A 22,711-nucleotide genomic window follows, 5' to 3' on the forward strand; every position below is an offset into this window, starting at 1 on the left:
CTTGGCAAACTACAGTGGATCTAGTCCAGTTCCACTTCAAATGCCTGACAAAATGAATGTAACTCCTAAACACTGCAAATAGAATTAGCCTGATGGACCTCTTGAAGGAGGTCTAACTGGTTCATATGGGGAAAGTTGTGCTTTTCCAGTACTCCAGCCTAAGCCATTCAGAGCTAAGACTAGCACCTTAAACTGAAATTTGAAACTGATCACTAGCCAGTGGAGCTCTTTCTTCAATGGTGCTTTACACTCCCGATGACTTATTTTCCCAGAGAACCAAAAACCTATGGCTTGGCTATTAAGGCATTAGTTGTGGTTACCACTGATTTCCTTTCTTCCCAGAGTCCTAGTTAAAAATGGAAAGTATCTTGAAGCCATGGAGAAAAGGTTGTTTGAGGGAAAGTTGGATAAGAAATACTGCATATATTTCAATTTAAACTTACTTCATGCCTTAAGAACATCAAATGTATGTGTAATTTGGCACATAAAATTGTGCTGTTTTGTGTACTTGTGAAACTTCAAATTGCTCAAACAGTTCTTAACATTCCCAGCACTGAAGATGGAGCAGCAAACTGCTGCTGCCGAAAGCACCTAAACATCTTTTTTTTTTTTTTGCCAGTTGTAAAAATAGGGGAAAATAAGGCTTCATTCTGCACTGTCACTCTTTCCACTGGAAAAAAATGAAAGAAAAAAATGGGGAGACATACCAATTTTTTTGTTCTGGGCCTTCATATATTTAGGCCGTCACGTGTAGAGTCATTGGGCAAGGAAGGGATTTGCCCTTGTGCTTTTGCTATTACCTGAAAAACCCTGGTGGGAAGGCAAAGAAACCATCCATCCTTATTTCCCTCTCAAAATTTCTATATGGAAGAAGGGAAAGGTAAGTGTTTTGACTTTCCACTGTGCCTTTTTGGGAGACCACAGTGTGGCAAAAGCCCTGCTTGTAGGAGAGAAACTGGGTGGCTTTCCTCTAACGCTGTGGGTTGAATTGAGTGGGGTGTGTTCCGGCAGGTATATGGGAGAAACTAACCTCTTTTTCTCCCGCAAATTATCCATAAAGAGAAAGAATAGTTTCTGTCCCACAAGCAGCAGGGCTTTTGCTGAAATCATGGAGATGCTGGCCTGTAGTGAGCAGCCCGTGTTCCATAGGTTTGCATATCTGAGAAGGAATTTCAGTGAAGACCAGCCACCACTTAAGCTTATCTCTTCCAAACAGCAACTAGCAATACAGTGCTTGAGGTAAAAGTGGTAGAATAGAAATGGGTCTGTCTTGAATTGCGACTGATGTGCTGCTTGCTTTCTGAGCCAAACAAAATATGCCAAGACTCTGCCCTATATTAAATTGATGTAGAAGCTGCGTGTGTGTGTGTCACTGAAGGATTATTTGGGAAGCACACAAGAATTTAACACTGCAAAGCAGCTCTCTCTATTAACAGAGGGATTTTATGGTGATGCTATTTTTTGGTGGGTGGGGATGCTGCTCACGCTGGGGAGAAATGGGCCATATTGCCAAGTAAATCTGTTCACCTCTGTCTGTGCTAACTTGACAGCTGTTGACTGACTTCAAATTATTATACATCTGCCAGAAAAGGTAGGATGGAAGTGTTTGGATGAGTGGGCATTTAAGCTACACATGGGGTAAAGAGTTATTTGAGTTTGTAGTTTAAAAAATGGGGTGGGGGAGGGGAGAGTCTTGACTGGCATCGAAAGTAGTTTTCATGTAATATAGAAGCCAGGCAATATTTTCTGATCTTTTATTTGTCATCTGTGCCTGTTTCTGCTTAATGTTGGTAGTTAAATGAGTTGGTCTGTGTTAGAATTAGCATGGTAGGTGTGCATAGTGGTTGAGGGGGTGTATTAATACAGCAGAACGTTAATGGTCTGATTTCGGTTAACTCCTAAACGTGTCAGCATCTGAAATGAATGGTTCTTCATGAACTTGACTGAGGGTTACGTGGTGCACTTAGCACATGGAAAAACAGGGTCTGTCTCTCCCGATCTGGGAAAGTTCCCTCTCTCCAGATGAAGAACACCAGAGGGATTGAGTTGCCACTTACTCCTTCTGTTAGTTGATTTCCAGCCATATACAGCTAGACAGGAATCAAATGCCAGCCAGCCACTCATCCTTGTGCGTATTACTTCCAAGTCTCACCAGCTTTTCATTTATCTATGAGGGAGCCTTCAGTTTTCAGCAGGCATTTGTCCACTTCTCATTTGGTAACTGTCCAACTTGAGGTATTCCAACCAAATTGGTAAAAGTCAGAGGGCTGTGTATGATCTATGGGATTATCCAAATAAGGTTATAGTATGTGAGTTCAGCTGGGGTTGGAATTTCTCAATAGCAAAGGTGCTTATTCCAAAGGCCTAGATTAGGATTCTGGAATAGAATTTACAGTTTGTGTTGGTGCTGCTGTATCTAGATTTCATCTCATCTAAGGAGGATTAATGTAGGATTGGATTGATGGTGGCAATACAAAGTTTTCTAACTGTTACATTAGTATGATGATTTAGGTGGGCTGGAGAGGAGGCCCATGTTGCTGGCTATCTCTCCCCAGCCTCCTGTCAAGACTCCCCTCTTGTATAAATGTGCCTTCCTGCCACTGTTTATGCCTCTCCCCCTGCCATAATGATGCTCTTCTAAAATCAGAAAATTAGTGTGCATATAAAATGTAACACTGGCTTCTAGATAGCATGTCACTTGTGACAAGTAAGTTGCCCTCAGTTGAGTGAATAGAGAAGCTTTTTTTGTTGTTAAACCCACCCCCCACGGCAATCCCTGGGCCATTGGTTTGCCACAAAGTAGTTGCCACAAGAGTGTGGGAAGATGGAATAGTAAAAGCATCTTGTGAGTTAGAATTGTTGTGGTGATGTTTGTGAAGCAGTAATAAAAATGCAGTATGTTCTGTCTTCAGAGTTAATAGGAACCTGCATACAGGCAGTCCTTTAATTAAGACTCTGAGTTAAGATGAGCAACACTCAACATTTGTAAATTGCCAGCTTGTTTCAACTTTGCAACACTTGTGATGCCATCAACCCCTATCCAAGAGGGCAGATGCATGGACTTTTGAGGCGCACGTGGGCTAACTTGTGAACTGCCTAACCAATCTGAACCAAATTTACTACTATAGGGACACATAGGGATGCCCAAATGGCATGGTGTTTGATGTCATCCACTCCAATTCAAGATGGTGGCCGCATGAACAACTGAGGAGCAAGCAGGTTAATTTGTGGACTGTCTAACCAATTTGAACCAAATTAGATACAGTTGCAAGTGAGTGACACACATGGGTTACCTCAACAACTTAGTTTGCGATGTCATCCAAACTGATTCAAGATGGCAGATGCATAAACTTTTGAGGTGCAAGTGGGCTAAATTGTAAACTGCTTATCCAATTTGAACCAAATTTGCTACAGCTTTAGGGACACATAGGGACACCTCAATGGCATAGGTTCTGATGATGTCGTCCAACCCAATCCAATATAGTGGCCGTGTGAACGTCTGAGGTACAAGCTGGCTAATTTATGGACTGTGTAACCCATCTGAACCAAATTGGGTACAGTTGCAGTGAGTGACACACAGGGAAACCTCACTGGTGCAGTTTGTAATGATGTCATCCACCTCGATCCAAGATGGTAGACACATGAACATTTGAGATGCAAGAGATCTAACTTGTGGACCTCGATTTGAACCAGATTTAGTTGAGTTGTAGACAGTGAAAGGAAAATAGGCTCACTAGTTCTTACTAGAACAACTTGTGTAAGATCTGTATCTGTGTACACTGGTTATACGAGTGTTGAACATATGTCTTTGCAGTTCTAGAGAGAGAAAGATAGGGGCGATACACTCTGTGTGTGTGTGCGTGTGCATGTGCGCGTGTGCACTGCGTGTACAATACCTGCAGAATTGGATTGATCAGGTCTGTTCTCTCAACCCCATATACTGCTGTTAACAAGTTCACAGGATATAATTAGGAGTTATGGTTAACATTCATATCTTTTACCTAGGTTTTTAAAAAATAAATTGTTAGATTAAAATTTGATTTAAATTTTTTTAAATTCCTTTTTTGAACTTTAAAAAATATTGATTTTTATCAGCCCTGGGAAGGAGATTGAAAACAAAAATGCTAATACAATGCCTTTACAAATCTATGGTTCAGCCACATTTGGAGTACGGTGTACGGTTTTGGTCACCATGTCTTAAGAATGATATTCTAGAACTGGAAAAGAAGGCAACCAAGATGATCAGGAACCTGGAGCACCTTCCTTATGAGGCAAGGCTACAGCATCTAGGACTTTTTAGTTTGGAAAAGAGGCAACTATGGGGAGACATGATAGAAGTGTATAAAACTATGCATGGAGTATAGAGAGAAGCCTTTCTCTTTCCCTCACAACACCAGAGCCAGGGGTCATCCCATGTAACTGATGGCAAGGAAATTTTGAACCGACAAAAAGAAATACTTTTTCACACAGTGCATAATTAATCCATGGAATTCTCTGCCACTAACTTGGATGGCTTTAAAAGGGGTTTAGACAAATTCATAGAGGACAGGTCTATCAATGGCTTCTAGTCATATGACTATAGGCCAGTCAGAGGCAAGATGCCTCTAAATACCATTTCAAGGGAGCAACAGCAAGAGAGTGGGAATGCCCTCATCTCTTGCCTTTGGGCTTCTCAGAGGCATCGGGTGGGTCATTGTGTCAAACAGGATGTGGAACTAGATAGGTGCTGGGCATGACCCAGCAAGCTGTTCTTAGGTTCTTATTGATAGAAGGTCAAGGATTTTTGCTTAGTAATATTGCTTTATATTAAGTGCTCTCTGGGACCATGATTCCAATTCTGCTTCCTGCTGATTGCAGAAAGGCAATGCTTGGCTGTGCTGAAAGGCTCCAGTGTGGTAGCAGCATTTGCAGTAGTAAACAAATAACTTGGCTTTAGAATTTAGGTGATGCCTTTTTGTCGGGGTTCAGGTCTATCCAGGGAAACCTGTTGCTGAACATTTTATGGCAAAAAACCCCCAAAACCTGACTAGGGATAGAATTGAGAGAGTAACTCCATCTACAAATAAACTGGGGCCAAACTTCCTCTCCCGTCTTCAAAATGCATCTATCTTGTGACTTATCGTTCAGCAGAAGTCAACTTCCTGCCCTAAGACTGCATGCTATCTTGGTCAGGCTCCTCTTCTTGGCTTGATCTGAACCAGCACAGCCTCCCTTCATTGACTCCTGCCTTCAGTAGCCTTCCTGTTTTGCTCATTGCTTGCATATCTTGAAGAGGCTTGCCTCAGGGTATGTTTGGGTTAACTAGAAACTTTGTTGACATAATCTTAAAACTTGTTGTGTAACCATTTGTGTATAAATAAGAAATGCTTTGTATGATTTTAGGGGTTTCCCTCTCTCCAGCCTAACATACAGTTAGATGGCATGGATGTTATCCAATTCCACGGAGGAATGATGGCAACCATTCTTATGTTCTTCCCGCTTCTTTAAATATCCTTTGTTTACCAAATGAATAGCTTGTTGGCGTTACCTTACAATAATAAAATGTTACTTGAGTAAGCAAGCTGATAAACATAAATGCCACAGGCAGAAACAGTGTGGCACAGCCAAGGTCTCCACATACCGCTGGAACTTCGCTCTTGGTATGAAGTTAGGACACATTCTTAACCAGTTCTCACTGTGTCCCATAAACTGGTGGTGATCTGAAATCTTACCCTAAGTTCTGAGTTCAAGCAATTTGTCTGTCTAATAGTCTCCTTTGTCTAACCTCAATGGAGGGAGAAATGACCCAGAGGCTGAGAACTTGCTCTAGCCCAGTGTTTCTCAACCTTTTCGGGGTCAAGGACCACTACATTCTTCGTGCATAATTTCCCGGACCAGCAGTTGGTAAAGGGGTTTCAAGTTTTAAGTTTATCTGTTTATTTAACAGACTTCTATAACGCAATTAAAATAATATTATGAACATTAAAATCATTGCAATTGGAATCATTTAAAAGCAAACATTAAACATTAAACCTCTCTCAATCACATTTGTGGGGTAGGCTAGAGTACCGTTTCTCAGTCAGTGGTCCGGAAACCACTGTGGGTCCGCGGAGACTTGAGTGGTGGTCTGCGGCTGGGAGGTAAATCCCCACCACAACAATGGAGGAGGCAGTGCCGGATTAACCTAGAGCCCCGCACTATGTCTTGTTTCTTAACTGCTGCCTTTCTTTTTGTCTTATCATTTGCATGATTCTGACTTCTCATTTTCCCACCCTTTTAATACCTACACGGAAGGGCAAGTTGCACGGAAAGAGAGGAAGCAAAGGCAGGAGTGTTTGCAGACTCAGCATGGCCACAGCCTTGTGCTGGGGGACGGGCTTTTTGTCCCACCCCCGAGCACAGGCTCAAGGAGAGCCCCAATTGGTCGGGGCTAAGAAAGGGGCGGGGAGCGCACGCTCTTTGTGCAGCTCACTCGCTTCCCCTTCCTCTTGGGGTTCCAGTCGGCGTACCTCCCTCCCTCCCCTCAATGAAGAATGGGCTTCGGCTGGTCGTCCTTTTGGGAAAAGCCAGGAGTGTTGTCAGACTTCTTTATTTCTCTTCCACGGGTGGAACGAGTTAGAGAAGTGCGTGGCAATGGACCAAAGCTTGTGCATGAGGGATGGCCAGAAAAAGGATGAGCTGGAAGTTTGAGGGGGTCAGGTTCTCAGGGTGAGGTAGCAGTCCTGCTCCTTTTTCCTTTAAAGTGACTTCTGAAGTCAGTGGGCGTTTACTTCCAAATAAATATGCGGAGTGGGGAGTGGTGTGGGAACTACAGGTTGGTAGGTGGGTTGGGCTGTGTGTGTATGGCGGGGGGTGGGGTGATAGATGCAAGTAGCTGTGTGGTTTCCAATGAGCCTTTTTATTTATTTATATCTATGTAAACTGCTTTGGGAACTTTTGTTGAAAAGTGGTATATCGATATTGGTCATATTTGTAAATGTTACCAATGTTGCTACAGTGTGTAGAGAAAGCTCATCAAGCCATCAATATAACTTGTGTGTCTCAAAATCTCTCATGTCGACTTAGTTTCCTGCTTTCAGGTACATATTTGAGCAAGTTGAAACTTCACCTCCTTCCTCCGATATCCACTGGAAATCCTTAAGCATCTCTGATACCAAGTATGAAAAAGAACTGCTGAGCTTTTGGCAGAGTGGCTCTGGTAGTCCCCACTTCACCCCTGTCCCATCTGCCTGTCCCAGGAGCCTTGGATCTCACAGACAGCAGATGTGGGATCCACATCTACTTATACACTGCTCAAAACATTCTTTACATGGTGGTTTACATAGAAAAAGAACAAGAAGATGGTTCCTTGTCCCCCAAAGGGCACACAGTTTAAAAAAAAACACAAGGGAGACACCAGCAACAATCACAGGGTTTGCTCTTAAATAGGACCAGTTGCCCCCCCACCCTACCCCGCTATATGTAAGAGAACCGCCACTTTGAAAGGTGTCTCTTTGCTTAATCAGCTGGTGTTATTGTAGCCCTTCAGACTGGGAGAGTTTGGAAGGTGGGCGGGCAGATGCAGGCAGCTGTGTACTGTACTATCTCCTATTAGAATGAATCACAAAGCAATGAGATAGCTTAAATTCTACAGAACTCTTCCTCTGACTTGGTTAAACAATGGCAGGAAGTTGGGAGTGAGTGTGCTGGTAGAAGGTCTGGCATCGTAAACACCCTATTGCCAACATTGCAGTCATAGGAAGCTGCCATATATTGAGTCAGACCCTTGGTCCATCTAGCTCAGCATTGTCTACACAGACAGGCAGCCACTTCTCCAAGGTTGCAGGCAGGAATCTCTCTCAGCCCTATCTTGGAGAAGCCAGGGAGGGAACTTGGAACCTTCTGCTCTTCCCAGAGCCCCTCCACCCCCTAAAGAGAAGATCTTACAGTGCTCACACATTGTAGTCTCCCATTCCTATGCAACCAAGGTGGACCCTGCTTAGCTAAAGAGACAAGTCATGCTTGCTTCCACAAGACCAGCTCTCCTCTCAGGGGTGTAACTATAATAGGGCAAGGGGAGACAGTTGTCTGGGGGCCCACTGCCTTGGGGGGGGCAGAGGCAAGTCACATGGCTGACTCCCCCAGCCACACACCTGCCCGGGCTTCCTTCAGTTGTATTCATCCTCCGAAACTGATGTGAGTGTTAAGACCTGGAGCTACCAGAACAGCATGTCTTTCTCTAGTACCATTAAATGACTTGCATCGTCCTCCATTTACAAAACATTTTAAAAAATAATTTAGGATGGTGTTCTATTGTGGCACATAGGTTATTTGTGTGTATATGTATGTGTATGTATGCTTTTTGTTACCACTATTCAGCCTCATTTAAGATTTCTTTACTTCACTTTACTTCATGAGCTGAGCTTCAGTGAAGGGGGGGGGCATTTTAAAATCTTGTCTCTAGGCCCACTCCAACCTTGTTTCGCCCCTGTCTCCTCTCCTTGTAAAGTCTCCAGATGATGCTTCAAGAGTCATAGCCTTTTTTGCTTTGAAGATCCTCTAGCCCAACCCACTGCTCAGTGCAGGAATCCAATCTAATGTAAAAAGTCCCAGGGCAAAGAAGTGACCATTCTGCCCTTAAAACATAAAGCCAGCAGTTATTAAAACTTCTCTGGCTCTTGTGTGGAATGTGCAGGTCTCTTTTTAAAGGGACTGGCCTGTTGACAAGCTGAATTTAGAGGTCACCAGGAGCCTGGGAGGGAAGGTCCAACACCTTCATGGCCGGAGCGCCACTTGGGCGAGCAGTCACAGCACTTGCTCATGGAGACTTTTAGTCATGTTCGCCCAGGGAGAATGAAGTCACTGCTGTGGTGTTGAAAGCATTGAAGCCTTTCTTAAAGCATACCATCTGTGTAGGTTTTAACTCAAAAACCTCCTGACTTCTTGGCAGGGCAAATGCTTTGATATTCCTTGGTTCCTTTGTGCATGACAAAACCTGAAGCTTGGCAAGAGGAAGTGCAGTCTGAGCCTTCCACCCTGCTTTGGGTGACTTGTGCTCCTCCAAGGGAACTTTGGAATTAACAAACGCTGCTTCTCTTTGTCAGCCCAGTGGATGACTTTTGGTTAACAATTGCACATTTTGGAAGGTGTACAACTGCCTGGTGGTTCTCGGACCACATGGGATGTTATTTGTAAAGCTGTCCCAGATATGAAAGTCCATAACTCTTACCTTCAGCCAAACGGCTCTAATCTGTAGCCCTTGCAGGATTTGATATTGGAATTGTTCTTTGGTGGGGCAGAAATATAGTATAAAATTGGTTTCTTGAAGCAATCGTGTGTTGAATTAATATGAATAAGTGTTCTCTCATCTTAATCTTCTTTTGCGCACATTCTTCTGGAACTAGTTTTTCACAGCCCAAGTATAATAGCTGTTATGACAATGAAAATGGAGTCTACAGGACTCTTACAGCTAACTGAGTCAGCTTGATCTGTAGCAGCTAGGCCATCTGCTGCATAAACCAGAGATAATTCTTCACCTGGTTTGAGGTTTATGGCAGAAACTGCCACTTGTTAATAGAACAGGAAGATGATTGCATGTGGTCTCTTTTGGGTGAAACAAAGCTTAGACTGTAGGATATGTTGAAGCTCTAAATGTTGGGGGTTTTGCAGGGGGAAGGTGTGGCTGAATACTGTTTTCCTGGATACTGTTAAAAGTAGTGGTCTTATAATAGAACTGAAGCCTGAATAATTCCATGCAATATACTGCTTGGAATATTGAAATTTATTCTTTGATAAAAAATTGCAGATGTAAAAGGGTGACTTAGTGTATAGGCAGAGATTCCATGTCCTAATGTTCTAGAATGACTAGTGCAGTATGTGAAAGATTTGGCCTGCACATTAGCATGCTTACAGGTGAAACTTGGAAAATTAGAATATCGTGCAAAAGTCCATTAATTTCAGTAATGCAAATTAAAAGGTGAAACTGATATATGAGACAGACGCATTACATGCAAAGTGAGATAAGTCAAGCCTTAATTTGTTATAATTGTGATGATCATGGCGTACAGCTCATGAAAACCCCAAATCCACAACCCCAGAAAATTAGAATATTACATGGAACCAAGAAGACAAGGATTGTAGAATAGAACAATATCGGACCTCTGAAAAGTATAAGCATGCATATGTATTCAGTACTTGGTTTGGGCCCCTTTTGCAGCAATTACTGCCTCAATGTGGCGTGGCATGGATGCTATCAGCCTGTGGCACTGCTGAGGTGTTATGGAAGACCAGGATGCTTCATTAGCGGCCTTCAGCTCTTCTGCATTGTTTGGTCTTATGTCTCTCATCCTTCTCTTGGCAATGCCCAATAGATTCTCTATGGGGTCAGGTCAGGCGAGTTTGCTGGCCAATCAAGCACAGTATACTGTATACTTTTCAGAGGTCCGATATTGTTCTTTTCTTCAATCCTTGTCTTCTTGGTTCCATGTAATATTCTAATTTTCTGGGATTGTGGATTTGGGGTTTTCATGAGCTGTACGCCATGATCATCACAATTATAACAAATTAAGGCTTGACTTATCTCACTTTGCATGTAATGCGTCTGTCTCATATATCAGTTTCACCTTTTAATTTGCATTACTGAAATTAATGGACTTTTGCACGATATTCTAATTTTTCAAGTTTCACCTGTAAGAGAGAATGCTTTTCATGTGAGGTCTGCTTGTATATAGAATTATTATACATACCTAAAGCATTTGATTGTAATTCATGAGTTTTTAGGGTTGATCTATGCCATGAGCTTACAAGGTGACCTGGGACAAGTCTGTCTCACTCATCTGCCCAAATCTATGATGAGGATGACTACGGCCTTCCTTAGGAGGCTAGAATTGCAACAAGATAATGTATGCAAAGTATTCCACACCCAAATGAGCTGTATTCCCTTGCTAACTGAGCAAAGAGGCACCTTTTTAAAAAGTGGTGACTTACATTATTCAGCAGCGGGAGAGCAACTGGCCCCATCCAATCCCAGCACAGCATTCTTCCAGTGGCTGCTGCTGCTGTCTATCTTATATTTCTTTTTAAAGATTGTAAGCCCTTTGGGGACAGGGATCCATATTTATTTATTTATTTATTTCTCTGTGTAAACCGCATCGGGAACTTTTGTTGAAAAGTGATATATAAATATTCGTAGGAATATATAAATGCCAAGAATTATTACTAGTCTGCAAGTTTAGCAAAACAAATTGGGTGTTTAGTCTCCCCTATGTAACTGGCCTTTGTTGATGATGATTTTAAAACTCAGTAACATCTTTCCTCCCTGATCTCTCCCCCCCCCCCCCGCCACCCCACTTTTCAGGATCTCAGTTTGCCCAATGGTACTCCTGTGGACACTTCTAGCCCGGCCTCTTCCTCCTCACTTCTCAACAGACTGCAGCTGGATGATGATTTGGATGGTGAGATGAGAGACCTCTTTGTCACTGTGGATGATCCAAAAAAACATGTCTGTACAATGGAAACCTACATCACATACAGGGTCACAACAAAGGTACTATGATTCAATGTGGTTCTTGTGCCTTTTAACGGAGGCCTTTCTCTTCTTTATTTTGGTTTTCTTGGATTCCGGCCTATCATCTCTTATTTTCCTGTTGTCTGTATCCTGTGCACTCTATTGCATCACCAATTAATTAAGGTGTTGCAAGCCACTACTATAAAAAGGCTTCCCTTGGCGGGGGTTATTTCCTCCTTGGTGAGTTGTACGTGATTTTGAGCTGGGCTGCCTAATCTCTTCCTCTAAAGACTTTGCTTTGGTTTGTCTTGTTTTTAAAAATGTTAGTTGCTATATAACTCAACTGCCCCACGCTTAGTATTCTTAGGGCTGGTTGAAAAATATTATGGCCCCCAGCATTGGGAGCTGTCAAAATATTTATCTGCATGTGAGGAATTGTAGCACTGATAAGTGGCTTTCCTCATAGACCTGATTCACACATGTGTACACATAATTTTATTTCTCTGATGCCTGTCTGTTTGATGACAGGAAGCTGAATACATGCACAGATGTCTTTGGAGTACTATGTGTTACGGATGGGTATGTGAGGTGAATGGAGAATTCTTTTCATCTTATCTCTCTGACAGCCTGCATGTGTGAATGGGTTATCTATTTGATGTTGCAGTCATCAAGTGATAAACATGCATGTGTGAATCAGTTTTGGCTGGATTAGGTGGAATGGCCTCACATCGCCACTGTACACTCTTCTGGTGGCGACTGGGCCAGAGTCTGTCTAACTTTGCCAAACCACTGTAGTAAGTAACTTACTGATGTTATGAGCCCTCTCATGGAGGCACTTCTTAGTGGCCCCACCTACAGTGTTTGAATTGACCATTAATACTGAATCGTCATAGCTTCCCTTCCTGTAAACCTTCTTAACTGTCACTTCCAAATGTAAATTGTAGAACATAGATTCTGAGTAGGCAGTAATATACCCTGGTATTCCCAAGGATAAATGTCTGGTGTTACAGGAACTGTTAATGATTGTGGTCTAGATGTATTGCTGAATAATGTGTTTATGGATGACGCTTCTCCATGCCCCTCTCCATATTTTGCATTAAGAAACCCAAATCGCATGGAGGGAGGCTTGTTCTGTGGATGCATGCAAGGGTCATCTTCTGCACGACGGTTTATCGGTTCACTTGTGTAGTCGATATATATTTATTTGTCTGGTGCTATTACAAGCATTCGTGTGTACTCCAGGCAGCTTGTGGCAGACTTCTTCTCTTACCTGCTCAATTGCAGACTTTCCATCCTGCTGTTGCTGTTTCTGCTTGTTTGGGAGGAGATCCCCAACATACAGACTTCGTTTGTTGTCTTCCTAAGCTCTTTGTTCCTGCTTATTGGTCTTGACATCTCGGTGATTGCAGCTGGTTGTCAACTCCCAACACCTGTGGAGCTTTTGCTAGAAGGCACAGCCTGTGGCAGGCCGCCTATAGGCGGCTGCCAAAGGGGGCTGGCCTTTGGTGGTGGGATTGAGGGCTGTGGGCAGCTAACATTTTAAAGGATTTTGTGGTCTGTGTTGAGACTACCTCTCATATTAATTTGGCTTGAGGGGTGGAGAGATGACGGTGTGTGTGTGTGTGTGTGTGTGTGTGTGTGTGTGTGTGTGTTCTCAGCAGGGAGTAGGTATCCCAGTGGTGGTGAGTAACAAAAAAAGAAATAGCATTGGCAGGTCAGCAGGCTGTTACAGAGGAAGGGAAAACAAACTTAATAGCTATTTCCCCTTCCACTTGCCCTGTCAGGTCTTTGACCTAGGGGAGCAGTGCCAACTATCCACAGAGCCTCACCTTGTTCCTTTGCAATGCCAGGTCAGTTCAGAATAAATCAAATTATCCATGACTTAATTATGGATGAGGGCTCTGATCTGGTTTGCATTACAGAGACCTGGATGGGAGAGGCTAGTTTGGTCCCAGCTTCTCCCTATGGGACACTCTCTGTTGTGGAACATGTGAGAGGACATGGGTGGGGATGTGGAGTGGCTGTGGTCTTTTAAGGATGACATCTTCCTTTCCAGGATCCCTGCCAGAGCACCTGCCTATATTGAGTGTGTGTGTTTTTGAGTCTTGGGACCAGGGATAGATTGGACTTCGTTGGTGTACCAATCACACCTGTTGCCCAACAGAATCCCTAACGGAGCTGTTAGATTTGATAGCGGAGTTGGCATTGCAGATGCCCAGGCTTATGGTGGCGGGTAACTTCAATATCCACTTTGAGACTGAGTTGTCAGGTCTAACTTGGGAGTTCATAGCAACCATGACAACTATGGGCCTTTCCCAAGTGCTCTCAGGACCAACACATGATGTGGATCACAAGCTCAATTTGGTATTTTGCTCTGATCAGGGAGGTGTTCCATGGGTGGGAACTCCTATGATTTCCCCATTGTCATGGATGGATCACCACCTGGTGAAGGTTCAACTTGCAGCTGCTAGTCACATCTGCAGGGCTGAAGAGCCAATTGAGATGGTTCACCTAAGAAAGCTATTGGATCCAATAGGATTCCAAGACACCTTGGAGAGCTTTAAGGTTGGCTCTGCCAGCGACCCTGTTGATGCCCTGGTGGAGAACTGAAATAATGAGTTCACCACAGCAGTAGACACGATCGCTCCTAAGCGTCTACTTCAACCTGCTTTTAAATTACTCGATGATATACAAAAGAACTACGGAAGCGGCTAGGTAGATGACTAGAGCACAAGTGGAGAAGGACTCTACTTGAATCTGACAGATTACAGCATAGAGCACAATTGAAGACCTATGCTCTGGGAATACGTGCAGCAAAGAAGCAATTGTTTGCGGCATGTATTGCATCTGCAGGTTCACATTAAATAAGGCAATTGTTTTCCTCTAGGAATACCTTCTTTCTGAAACAAATCAGCAGCCCCTCTCATGCCGCCTCTACCTTCTGGACCGTCTGAGAGAGATGGGTGTAAGAGGTACTGTTTTACAGTAGTTCCACTCATACCTCTTGGGCAGATTTCAGAGGGTGTTGCTTGGAGACTTTTGTTCTACAAAACGAGAGCTTTTATATGGTGTTCCTCAGGGCACCATTTTGTCTCATACTTTTAACATCTACATGAAACCATTGGGAGAGAGTATCAGGGGATTTAGTGCAGGGTGCTATTAATACACTGATGACACCTAGATCTATTTCTCCCTGTCAGCTTTATCAGGTAATGGAACAATTGCCCTAAATGCCTGCCTGGAGGTGGTAAGGAATGAGGGATAACTGGATAGGAGATAACAAACTGAGGCTGAATTCAAACACAGCAGTGATCACTGTAGGGAGACGAGTTCAGGAGATGGGATAGAACTACTGGTTCTAGATGGGGGTTACACTCCCTCAGAAGGAACAGGTTCACAGTTTGGGAGTGCTTCTGGACCCAGCTCTCTCTTTGATATCTCAGGTGGAGCCAGTGGCCAGGAGCGTTCTATCAGCTTCGTCTGATATGCCAACTGTGCCCTTTCTTGGAAGAGTGTGTCCTTAAGACAGTGATGCAGATGCCGGTCACTTCCAGGCTTGACTGTACTCTATGTGGGGCTGCTTTTGTATGTAGTCCAGAAACTGCAATTGGCGCAGAATGCTGCTGCCAGGTTGGTTTCCAGGTTGTCATGAAGAAACCATATCACTCCTGTTTTGAAAGAACTACGCTGGCTGCCAATGGGTTTCTGAGCAAAATACAAAGTGCTAGTGGTTACCTATAAAGCCCTTAATAGCTTGGGCCCAAGGTATTTAAGAGAATGCCTCCTTCGTTATGAACACTGCTGCCTATTAAGATAATCAGGGGAGATTTGTCTGAAGATGCCACTGGCTCATCTGGTGGCGATGAGCGTTCTCTAGTCTGCCTCAGGGCTTTGGAGTGCACTTCCTGCTGAGGTTAGAGGTGCTCAGTCTCTGATGGCTTTTAGGAAACAACTGAAGACACATCTCTTCAGCCAAGCTTCTTAGTTGAAGTTTCTTAGTTGAATTTTATTGATTTAACTTCAGATTCTATATATGTTTAAATGTTAAGTTCTTGTTTTGTTTCATGTTAAACTGCCTAGGGAGTTTGGTAGTGGATGGTATGTAAACGTGTTAAGCAAAATAATAAAATAAAATGCAGTTTTAAAAAATCAAATGCATATCTGTATTATACCAGCTCGTGTCATGACCCCTTTCAAAGGATCCAGCAAAATGTAATTTGCTGGTGGTAGTAATAAAAATTTTGAGCTTTCTTTGTAATTTCCTGGGGAGAAGAAATGAGTATGAAATGCATCTAGGTCTTCAGAATGTCAGTGCTGTGAATATTGTGGAGGGCTTCTCTGGTGAAGGCTGACAACCTTGTTTTACTTGCTTTTGCAGAAATGTGTAGTAAACATGATTATAGGCTATTACAGATGTTCCATCCTCTTGAGAGGAGACAGTGTGCTTTTTTGGTTTTCACATGGGAGTATAGAAGACACTTGTTTTTGGTGTTGGGCCCTTGTACATCAGTTGGCAGCAGTGAGTGAAATGAGATTCTCTCCCCTCTGCCTTATACCATTCTTCTTTTTTTAACTTCTCTTTGAAAAGTGACTGCACAAGTGTCTTCTGCTTGTACCTCATCATGGATGATGAGGCCCAGTGCTACCTCATAGCTCTTTTGATTTCTTAAAAAGAAGTAGGAAACTCAGGCGAGGCTTCTCCTCCTACCTCAGGAATGCTCTGCTCAAACAATATTCCCTCTCCCACAACATTTGAAGAGTTGTTGGACTCGTGCTGTGCAATTGGGCCTCTTGCAATGATAGCACATTGAGGGAAGGCACTGCCATCAGGTCTGAAAATGGAAACATCTGTAAGATCTCCAGAGTGAGCTGTAGAAGTCAGCTTGGCAGACTCTTCAGCCTTTATGTGGAAGCAGTACTGCCATGGAAAGTTTTATTGTCCTGATTTCTTTTGTTTTTCACAGCAAAGAACAAGATTCAGTGGTAGGCACAAATCTTGAGTTTTGATTTCCCTTAAGACCATCCGGAATGAGGGAAGATATAAAAGCATTAGGAGGATAAACAATTACTTTAAGGTTATCTTTCCCTCCTCAAGGAAACATTCCATTCAAATAGCTAAAACCAGAATTTTTCATCAAGCACATCCAAGTACAATACTGAGACAGTTCCTAGGTTGTATATATCATGTTGCTAGAGGCATGGAAACAAACTTTGTTTTTCCCTCTGTTTAATGCTTGAATGTCTCAGCTTGAGGTACAACTTATAAATTTGGTTTAAAGTAAGTAAACAAGACTGTTCATGTAATATACTTTGAAAATGAAGCATCTTTAGTTAATGAAAAGATCTGACTTATCCTGATGGAATTTCTTGGTCTTCTACCTTTTTGTGTTTTTTGTTTTGTTTTTGTTTTTTTGTTCCTAGACCACACGAGCAGAGTTTGACTTGCCAGAGTATTCCATGCGCCGGCGATACCAGGATTTTGATTGGCTGAGGAATAAACTGGAGGAATCTCAACCAACTCATCTCATTCCCGTAGGTAGTAACCCAGGGCCACCAGTTATTGAACACTTACTGTTGTGCACTTTTTAAAGCAGATCTTCTGGTTTTACAACAGTAGCGGCTTTAAGGTGTGTAAAACCCAAAGCTTGATTCAAATAATTCTGCTTGGGGAGTGGGAAGCCACATGGAACAGGCCTTTCTTGATATGATCTAAATATCAGTTCAATATATTAACTGTATAATAGCTATTTCCTGATCACTGGTTGCCAGTACCCTACTGCTCCACTGTAACCCTCACTTCTCCTAAATTAAATTAAATTCAGGGAGCCCGGGTTTCCTCGGGTTCTCTGAATTTGTGCATCTTCTATGAGAATGTGCCAAGGCTGCTTGGCTTGGATATAATCTTGCCTGCCTGGAGCTCTTTTCTATGTGACTCTTTAAACAATAGTACCTAATGGCAGTTGCTCTATGTAGAGTGGGTTATGGTAAAATTCCTATTGGATTTAACATTTTTTGCAAGTTATACTCTCCAGGGTATAACTCTGTACTTCAGTTTGGTTGTTGAATTGAATTTGCCTCTTAACCTTCACCAACTTGCTGAGTGCCTGATGACAACTGAAAACTCACTGCTAAAATTTAAAGGATTTTTTAGAATGCATGTCTGCGGAGTACTTGTGGGACATGGGTGTACACAAAGATGAGCCTGAACTATCTCCAGGATTTGTATAAAGAGCTCATTTTTCTACTGCTTTTTAAATATTTCTAGAGTGCTTACACTAATTAGGTGTATTTAAATGTAAACAAAGGTGGTGGCCCTTGCAGTCTAAAAGACTGGGACATAGGAAGCTGCCATATACTGAGTTAGACTATTGGTCTGTCTAGTTCAGTATTGTCTTCACAGTCTGGCAACGGCTTCTCCAAGGTTGCAGGCAGGAATTTCTCTCAGCCCTATATTGGAGAAGCAAGGGAGGGAACTTGGAACCTTCTGCTCTTCCCAGAACGGCTCCATCCCTTAAGGGGAATATCTTACAGAGTTCACACTTCTAGTCTCCCATTCATATGCAACCAAGGTGGGCCCTGCTTAGCTAAGGGGACAAGTCATGCTTGGGACATGGTAGAAGATCACTTTGATTGACAGAATGAAGAGATGTATGTTGTATTAAGCCGCATATATATTTTAATTTTTATTGATATGAGCTGATCTGGTAGCCAATACTTGTCTGAAAAGGAGCATGTAGGTATAAACATAAAGTCAGTTTAGGACCAATATCTTCTCTAATAGTTTGGATGGCAGGTGGTGCAATTACCCAAGAGCCCTTGTTCCTCTGACTGGTGGCAGAAACCAGACTGTCATTCTCAATCTGATTTGTGGTAGTAAAGCCTTTGAAGCTGACTAGCTGTTCTGATGGCTTGGAATATTCAGTAGACCTGTGCAAATTCAGATTTGAAAAATCAAATTTTATCTGAAATTGCCCCAAACCTGTGGGTTTTTTGAAAACAAGATCAGTAAAGTCAGAAATAATTCCAAAATACTGTAATTAATTTCAGAAATAATTCAGTATTGGCAAAATGGAATAGGACACCCCCCTCCCCCAGTTGACTGTGAAAATCGGGGGAAGGGTATCACTAAAAATCAGTGCTTGGTCCTAGAGCTTAGAAACATGTTGCACATGTGAGGGAGCAGATCAGGGCCCCCTGTGGTTAATTTGAAGAGAATTGGCCAAGCCTTGATCTTTTTGATGAAATTTTGAAAGTTTTCTTTTAAAATGGAGAAATCTGCCTTGAAACAAGCCAGAATTTTAAAACAACAACAAAAAACCACTCCTGGAACGGAAGAACCTCATTGAACCATCATTCCAGCCCCATGTGGAAGAATCTGCCGTTGGTCTCCATGAAAAGGGGTAACAGTGTGCCCCTTTTGCTCCCTTTAATGTCTCCTGAATGGATGAGTATAAAGTTATAAAATTTGGCACACTTGAAGTCCATATTGGCAGGACTCTATTTTTTTCCCCAAGGCAATGAAAAATTTCAGACTCCTTTTAATTCCCCTGAAAATCAAAATAGGGGTGTGGAGGGCTAAAACTGGCTGCTTTTTGGAGGAATGTCCTTTCCCCTCTACATGGGGATAGAAAGATGGTCCAAGGAGGGACTTCCGAACCATAATTTTTTGTAAAGTTCTTGCTCACGATCTTTAGCCACTTTTTAAAAACTTCTCTCCAAATTCACTATAGAGGGCTCTGAACCCCCCCCCCCCACATATGTGGCATGTATTAAGGCTGTAGGCCAACTGTTGACTCCTGGTGATTTTTTCCGGTATCCCCATTGACTGCTATTGGGAAGAAAACCAAATTTAAGTTGGAATTCAGATTTGAATTCTGAATCTGATCTGATATCTGACATCACCAGAGCCCATTGAATCTGAATCTGATATTGCCAAATTTGGATCAGGTCGAATTTGAATTCCAAATTTTCTGAATGCGCAGGCCTAATATTCAGGTGCTCAGGAAGCAGAGCCGTTTGCAGCCCAGCTTCTGTGTGAGTGGGTAACATTGCTAGCTTTGGCAATCACTGCTGAACGAGATTGCCAAGGACTAAGAAAAGGCTCTGCAAAGTAGGGACACTTTGGGACAGGGAGCTCTGAGGTGAGGAGAGGAAAGACGGCTAAAGGAAGGGTGCAGAGTAGGTATTGGCAATGGGCTGAGAGAGGAATCTGAAGGAAGGGGATGTGGAGTGTGAGGCTTGGCTTGAGGGAAGGGGTGGAGGAGATGGAGCTGAGGCAAGGAAGAGCCTCATGAGAAGGGACCTGAGAAATATCAGGACACTTAAGATGAGGAGGAGCTGTGTACTCCTGGGATGGCAGGGAGGGAGAATGGTGTGCTAGGGAGGCTAGTCGGGGCAAAGTAGCCAAAGGAACAGTGCAAAGTATCCAGTGCCCCGACAGCAGACACCCAGGAGAACAACTGGATGGTTGAGACATGAAGTTGGAGGGGCCAAGGGGAAAGTAGGACTGGGGAAAAGACAGGAGGGACTATACACTTTTCTCTCCCTGTCACTTCCTTCCTACCAAGAGGACTAGGGAGCCAATAGGACACACCGTTCCTAAGTCTGGATCCTAACAGGAGAATTCTGCCAGTTCTGACTTCCACGGTCACTGCAGCCTTGTGACTTGCAATCTTAATGGGGCAAGAAGCACTATGGTGGTGGAGGGGTATTTCTAACTGGGTGGAAAGGTGACTTGTTTTATTTTGTAGCCTTTTGAGGAACTTACTTGTGATGCACAGTGACAAGATAAGTTCTAATGGATCAAATGGCAATAAACTAAAATTGGTATTACTTCCTTTTCCTAATCTAAAAGCATGAGATGTTTAGTGGTTTGCAGTTCCAAGGCTTGGCACAGCAGAAACTTTTAAGTGCACTTTTTGAATAGGTGGCTGGTGTATATGCGCTTTTACTGATGAGGAGGCTGGAAATCTTTCCCTGGGAGGGATTTTGACAGACGTCACCACCCAGGCTCATGGCGGGGGAAAAGAAGGATGTTAATGCTTCTGCAAAGAAGTGCATCTCTCCACTCCTAATTTGTGAATGGACAAAGGCAATATTGCCTTGTGTTTGCCTATTCTGGGCTCACTCTCATTTGTGATTTATGCTAAATTGCCAACACTGTGATGCTACCTAGAATGCCTCTGGACTTGGCAAAACTTTGAAATTCTATCTCTAAAAAGAAGCATTTTAATAACTAGCAAAAGCTGCTTGCTTCTCTTCCCATGCTGGAAGAATGAGTTTAGACTTTCAATGCAAATAGATAGAATAGGAATAGCCTTCCTTTATACAAAACCTGGGGATAAGCCAAAGTTAATTTTTGGCTGAAATTGGGCACAACTTCGGGGGGCAGATTTGTGGGGCTTTTAGTGGCTTGTCATTGGTAGTGCAGCAATGGCAGGTAGACTTTGCTTCCAAAGTTTTGTTGGGTTTTTTTGCTGCAACCTGAGGTGCCAGTAGGTACCCACCATGTTTATTCCCTGTAATGCCCCAGCCTGACACCATCTGGGACATTATGGGGAAGAAACAATGCAGCCAGTAGCTGTAGAGAGAAACGCTGCTGCACTCCTTGTCACAGGTGGCAGCAAAACCCCCTCGTTTTCATTTGAACGTAAACATACTGCTGCAGTACTACCAGTGGCAAGCCCCTGAACCTTTGAAAGATCACTTGACTTCCTTGGAGAAACTGCAGATTTTTCGTTGCAGAGCAGGCAGCAAACGCAGGGAAGTGGACTTAGGCTCGGCCCTAATATTACAACTTGCAAAGAGAACAAATATCATGGTAGGCATATGTTTCATTTAGGTGTCCAGTTCCTGTATTATGTTAAAGGAATGACATTAGTGTGCCTGATGTTTCTTAAAACCTTCTGATTCTATCTAGACAGATGACCTAGATGCTCTGATGTAAGAATGGCTATTTACTTGAACACCAATTGAAAATAAATGCTAAAACTTTGGTTCCTGTGACTTTCTCTGCAGCCACTTCCAGAGAAGTTTGTAGTAAAAGGAGTTGTTGACCGCTTTTCAGAAGAATTTGTTGAGACGAGGAGGAAGGCTTTGGATAAATTCTTGAAAAGGATTGCTGATCATCCAGTACTTTCATTCAATGAACATTTCCATGTGTTTCTTACTGCCAAAGTAAGTAAACATCCATACAGAACTGTCCCCCACTGCCACCCAAACATTTTTAGAGGTAGATGTCTCTCTAGAAAAGTGTTCAGAGTGATGAATATTTAGCAACAATATTTAGATCTTTTCTTTAATTAAAGTTCGTATAAGATACAGTAGCCACTACACTTAATGCAGAACAGGAAGGTCGTTCCCCACACAACTTGTCATCTGTCTTTCATGGTTTTGCCTTGGGGTGGGGAGAGGAAATTGGGGGAATGTTGCAGGAAATGATTATGGGTGAAGAACTGCCCTCAGTATGATCTGTTCTTTTTGTATATTGTAATTCAATAAGCTATTAATTTTAAAAAAGGTTCCTTTTGGAGACAGTACAAATATGCTTTTAAGTAGTACAGTTAAACTCACTAATCCTAGATAGAAAAATGTAACTGCTGAAAGTTCTACTGTTAAGTGTTCCTTGGTATCTTACTATTAAGTTGGAATTTGTTAGTGCTATGTATTAGGCTGCATGAAGAAACAAATTCTAGTAAGAACTAATCAGCCTACTTTGCTTTCACTACAACTGGACTAAATTTGGTTGAAATTGGGGTCCACAAGTTAGATCTCTTGCACCTCAAATGTTCATGTGTCCACCATCTTGGATCAGGGTGGATGACATCATTACAGACTATACCACTGAGGTGTCCCTGTGTGTCACTCACAACTGTATCAAATTTGGTGTTCAAAAGTGACAGATTGAAGTATCGGTTTGTGATAGCAAAAGATATTTTATAAACCATTTTAAACTGCTATTGCTACAGTATTGCACAATATCTACACTACTTAAGGATTTTTTGCAATTAGACTTAATCGCAGTTGCTGCTTTAAGCAGGGCTGCTCAACTTCGGCCCTTCTGCAGATGTTGGCCTACAATTCCCGTAATCACTGGCTATTGGCCACTGTTGCTGGGGATTATGGGAGTTGTAGTCCAAAATCAGCTGGGGGGGGCAAAGTTGAGCAGGTCTGTAAGCATCAAGGCCCATGCACACATGTAGGCTGAGTCTTAGTAATCAGAACACTTCTACCTTATCTTCTAGCCAC

At 42.8% G+C, this 22,711-nt stretch overlaps 1 protein-coding gene across 1 annotated transcript in view; it reads left to right on the forward strand.

Moving 5' to 3' along the window:
* The window catches only part of SNX30 (sorting nexin family member 30), a 56,040-nt gene that overhangs the window by 11,934 nt on the left and 21,395 nt on the right, over window positions 1-22,711 (forward strand). The window contains exons 2-4 of the mRNA XM_053292513.1: window positions 11,315-11,503; window positions 16,886-16,996; window positions 21,482-21,640. Of these exons, the coding sequence (XP_053148488.1) occupies window positions 11,315-11,503; window positions 16,886-16,996; window positions 21,482-21,640 (459 nt within the window). The remainder of the gene's footprint in view (window positions 1-11,314; window positions 11,504-16,885; window positions 16,997-21,481; window positions 21,641-22,711) is intronic.

The sequence above is a fragment of the Hemicordylus capensis genome, chromosome 2 (genome assembly GCF_027244095.1).
Source record: "Hemicordylus capensis ecotype Gifberg chromosome 2, rHemCap1.1.pri, whole genome shotgun sequence".
NCBI lineage: Eukaryota > Metazoa > Chordata > Lepidosauria > Squamata > Cordylidae > Hemicordylus > Hemicordylus capensis.